The following is a 4,353-nucleotide window of genomic DNA, read 5'->3' as shown; positions in this document are numbered from 1 at the left end:
GTGAGAATCCAGCTGACAGTGGTTCATCAAGTATCCGCTTCCCTGCCACCCTCACCACCCGCGCCATCGGTACACAATTGTAGCAATAAAAGTAAGAATATCGATTAAATCGCGATTCTAAGACGACAGCAGGGAAAAAAGCTACCCCGATTGCATTACTTCATCCTGTACATCTCTAGCGAAACACCTTATACATATATAGATATACATATAGCGATATTATATATTTATTATATAATTGAACAAAAAGCAAAACCAGTTCGTTTATTCGTTGCGTTTGGAGGCAAGTGATCTGCGCATTAAAAGTAATTGATAGCAACCATGGGCAATAACGCTACATCCGCGAACAAGAAAGTAGATGCTGCCGAGAGTGTGCGGGAGTTTCTGGACCAAGCGAAGGAAGACTTCGAGGAGAAGTGGAAGCGCAATCCGACGAACACGGCCGCCCTCGATGACTTCGAGCGGATCAAAACACTCGGTACCGGGTCGTTCGGGCGCGTCATGATCGTACAGCACAAATCGACCAAGGATTACTACGCGATGAAGATCCTGGACAAACAGAAGGTGGTCAAGCTGAAGCAGGTCGAGCATACGTTGAACGAGAAGCGCATCCTGCAGGCGATCTCGTTCCCATTTCTGGTCAGTCTCAAGTTCCACTTCAAGGACAACTCCAACCTGTACATGGTGCTGGAGTATGTGCCGGGCGGTGAGATGTTTTCCCATCTGCGTAAGGTGGGTCGCTTTTCCGAACCGCACTCACGCTTCTACGCCGCCCAGATTGTGCTGGCGTTCGAGTATCTGCACTATCTCGACCTGATCTACCGTGATCTGAAGCCGGAAAATTTGCTGATCGATTCCCAGGGTTACCTGAAGGTGACCGATTTTGGGTTTGCCAAGCGGGTTAAGGGCCGAACCTGGACGCTGTGCGGTACGCCCGAATATCTGGCGCCCGAGATCATTCTGAGCAAGGGCTACAACAAGGCGGTCGACTGGTGGGCGCTCGGTGTGCTGGTGTACGAGATGGCGGCCGGCTATCCGCCGTTCTTCGCCGACCAGCCGATACAGATCTACGAGAAGATCGTCAGCGGCAAGGTGCGCTTCCCGTCGCACTTCGGCTCGGAGCTGAAGGATCTGCTCCGTAACCTGCTGCAGGTCGATCTGACCAAGCGCTACGGCAACCTGAAGGCGGGCGTGAACGACATCAAGGGGCACCGATGGTTCGCCTCGACCGACTGGATCGCGGTGTTCCAGAAGCGCATCGAGGCGCCGTTCATACCGCGCTGCAAGGGTCCAGGCGACACGAGCAACTTCGACGACTACGAGGAGGAAACGTTGCGCATCTCCAGCACCGAAAAGTGCGCCAAGGAGTTTGCCGAGTTTTAAAAAGGGGGTACCCGGCTATTACAACAAAGCGGGACGTTATCAGGACCGTTTTTTTGCTGCTACCACTACTGTTACACTACTTCTATTAGTGCTATTATTACCTACCTATCACTACCATCACCAGCACTACATAGAGCCTTCATCACTCATCACCCAACATTCTTCCGCTGTTTGCTCTGTGCGATTGGAATGTGGTTGGACCCCTGCTGGAAGGGCATTCGGATAGGAAGAATGGAAGACTACACCACCCTGCCCCGTATGGTCGGCTTGCTTTGCATATCTGACCTGGTTTTTGGAAAGCATTTGGAGGAAATCTCTACGTCCGCATCTTCCTCTTGCGTGAGGTTGCGCAGTCGACGCTCACATTTGGTCTCTGTTCTCATACTGCCGACCCTCTGGCCATCACGAGTGTCAACCGACCATAGCGCCATCTGGTGATTGTGAGTATGGCAATCGGCCGATCTGCGAGGATTATGCTATAAATCCTCGCTGCAGTATCGGAACGACCATTGTTCCAGCATCCAAAGCCCCTCTCTTCACCTTCACCAATCAAATGTGCTGCGATCTCATGTGTAGTAAAAGGCATCCATCATCATCCTTCCCGACCTCGCCAAATTGTGGTAGCAGCAGGAGCAGCAGTCATTAGTGGCGCCATCTAGTTGCTGGGGAGTGTAGCGTGGGGTTAGCGACTTTTATGGCAGCATGCAAAGAGGATAATCGGGATAGATTTTGGGCATAGCGGCGTAGCAAGGAATCTATTATAAGGGACGAACTCCAAGTACACCGATCCCTCAGAACGTGATCGATTATCAGGTGTGCGTGCGTGTGTGTGTGTGCGTGAAAATCCTTGAAGTCTGCTATCATTCATGTCCATCCATCCCCATCACCCAGATCCCTTCAGCTAACACCCACTTCCTACAAATACACTCTCTTTCGCATACCCATGCACACGCATGTACACATGCGTACACATTGTGGGCAGCTCGTTACGTTAAAATTATGCGCAATGGAAAACAGAGAAGAACAGGAAAAAAAACGGGACGAGGTTGACTCGCCCTCGATGCTGATAGTATGAAGTAATATTTAATGAAAAGAAACATGCAGCTAATTTGCTACAAGTTCGAACAGAGAGGGAGGGCATACAGAGAGATAGCAGGGTTCCAAATTAAATCATTGCCATTCGTTACCCCTTCCGCGCGCACACTCGTGGCAAGCTACCTGTTCCTGGGGTGGTGGTGGTGCACCCCAGCACTACAACGCTACGCGATCCCCCGCAGTACGCGCGACAATTCTAAAGCAAATGTTAACCGACTTTGCAGCAATATATCATCGCCAACGATGAGAGGCAGGCAGACCCGCGTGTGCGCACGTGCTAACTAGATCTTTGCGAAGTAGCTAAGTAAAGCGTTTATGTTACTTGTAACGTGTGCGCCACGTGCGTGTGTGGGTGTGTGCGTACATTGATAGCAGCAAAAACTAGAAGGAATCTATTTCCCCTCCCACTATGGCAAGGAATTTCAATGATAGAAATGATAGGAAGTTTTGATTATCGTACAACACTCGTATCGACTCCTTTCTGGTGTTGTGAGACGAACACGAACACCCCTGCCCTAGCAATAATAGGGACACGGAAATGGCACAGATCAGCAGGAACACATTCCAAATCAGTGCGAGACAAATGGAAGAGTGTCTAGAGAGTGTGTGGCAAACACAGTGGGGTGAGTAGGGGCAATCGATGCAACCCCCCTCCGTCATACGTCGTCCGAGTGCCGCCGGGGCGACAGAATTTCATTTTCGGTATTTATTTTAATTATTGATTCGGCATCATACACCTGCCCTCCCCCTGATTAACAATGCCAATCAGGTAAAGACTATTAGTATACACACGTACACAAACACGCGCGTGCACCCGTGCACACACACAGACATACTACCACAATCCCTACACACACATCCCTCTGTGTGTGTGTGTATGTTCTCCAGCAATTACGTCTTTTCCGGGCGTTTTGGAGGTTTAGATAATCTTATATTGCGTACTGATTATGTGCCGCAACACGCATCCCCGTACATAGTGGTGACGGCGTTGGCAGCGAGAAAACAAATGGATAAAAAGGCCGAAGGGTTGGAGTGGGCGCGAGACCTTTTATTGGTACATTAGGCAACAAAAAAAGTGTGTACTGAGGCGAATGAAATTAGTATTTATAAAAGCTGCATCATTTTACACTGGGATGACCAATGTTCGATCGAACCGAAGTTGAGGGAATTGCAAAAAAGGGGGAGCGCGCGCGCTCGCGGAATGTGTATCAACGGGGGAAGAAGATCCCCAACGGTAGTGCGAGATAGATTTTTTACTTTTCGGGTTAATTTTTTTTTCTTCCTCTTTTGCGATAACGGTGCGAATGCGCTGCGAGACAAGCAATGGATTAGCAAAGGACTCCACTCTCACATATATACATATATATATATATATATATAAAGATAAACACATACCGCACCGCCGAGGTGTGGGCGAATGGACACAATCTCAATACACAATACCACATTACATTGCCCCTTTACATACCGCACCGAAACACGAACACACACACACATCCATTACAGGCGAAAGATTATGTAGCCCTCTGAAGTGTACACCAAATAATGTAAACGCAAGCAGATAGTAATGTTAAACGGATTATCACATCATGTGTGTCGTAGGAGGCAGCAGTAAGATGGCTGGGTAATAGTGAAGCTGCAACGGGGTTAGCGAAAAGGGCAAAAGATATTCCATAGTAAGCCGGTCCTGGCTCCGTTCAGACCCCTATCCTAAGGGGAGTATGAATGACGATGATGAGGCGCGTGGTGGTCTTGAGCTGATCGTGCTGAGGAGAGCAAATGGAACCAGTAGCCGCTGCAATCGCTCGCCGTTAGAATCATCCCATCACGTGCCAGGCGGTGGAGATGGATCGCCATACAGCGGGGCATGCAAGC

General features: G+C 49.4%; 1 protein-coding gene across 1 annotated transcript; it reads left to right on the top strand.

Moving 5' to 3' along the window:
* The first annotated feature begins 302 nt into the window (after nucleotides 1–302).
* On the top strand, nucleotides 303–1,383 carry LOC128708689 (cAMP-dependent protein kinase catalytic subunit 1). Its single transcript, XM_053803669.1, has one exon. The coding sequence runs from the start codon at nucleotides 322–324 to the stop codon at nucleotides 1,381–1,383; it is 1,062 nt and encodes a 353-aa protein (XP_053659644.1). The 5' UTR covers nucleotides 303–321.
* The last annotated feature ends 2,970 nt before the right edge of the window (nucleotides 1,384–4,353 follow it).

This window comes from Anopheles marshallii, chromosome 2 (genome assembly GCF_943734725.1).
Source record: "Anopheles marshallii chromosome 2, idAnoMarsDA_429_01, whole genome shotgun sequence".
NCBI lineage: Eukaryota > Metazoa > Arthropoda > Insecta > Diptera > Culicidae > Anopheles > Anopheles marshallii.
Note: the sequence above shows the minus strand (reverse complement) of the source record. Positions and strands in the feature narration are given on the sequence as shown.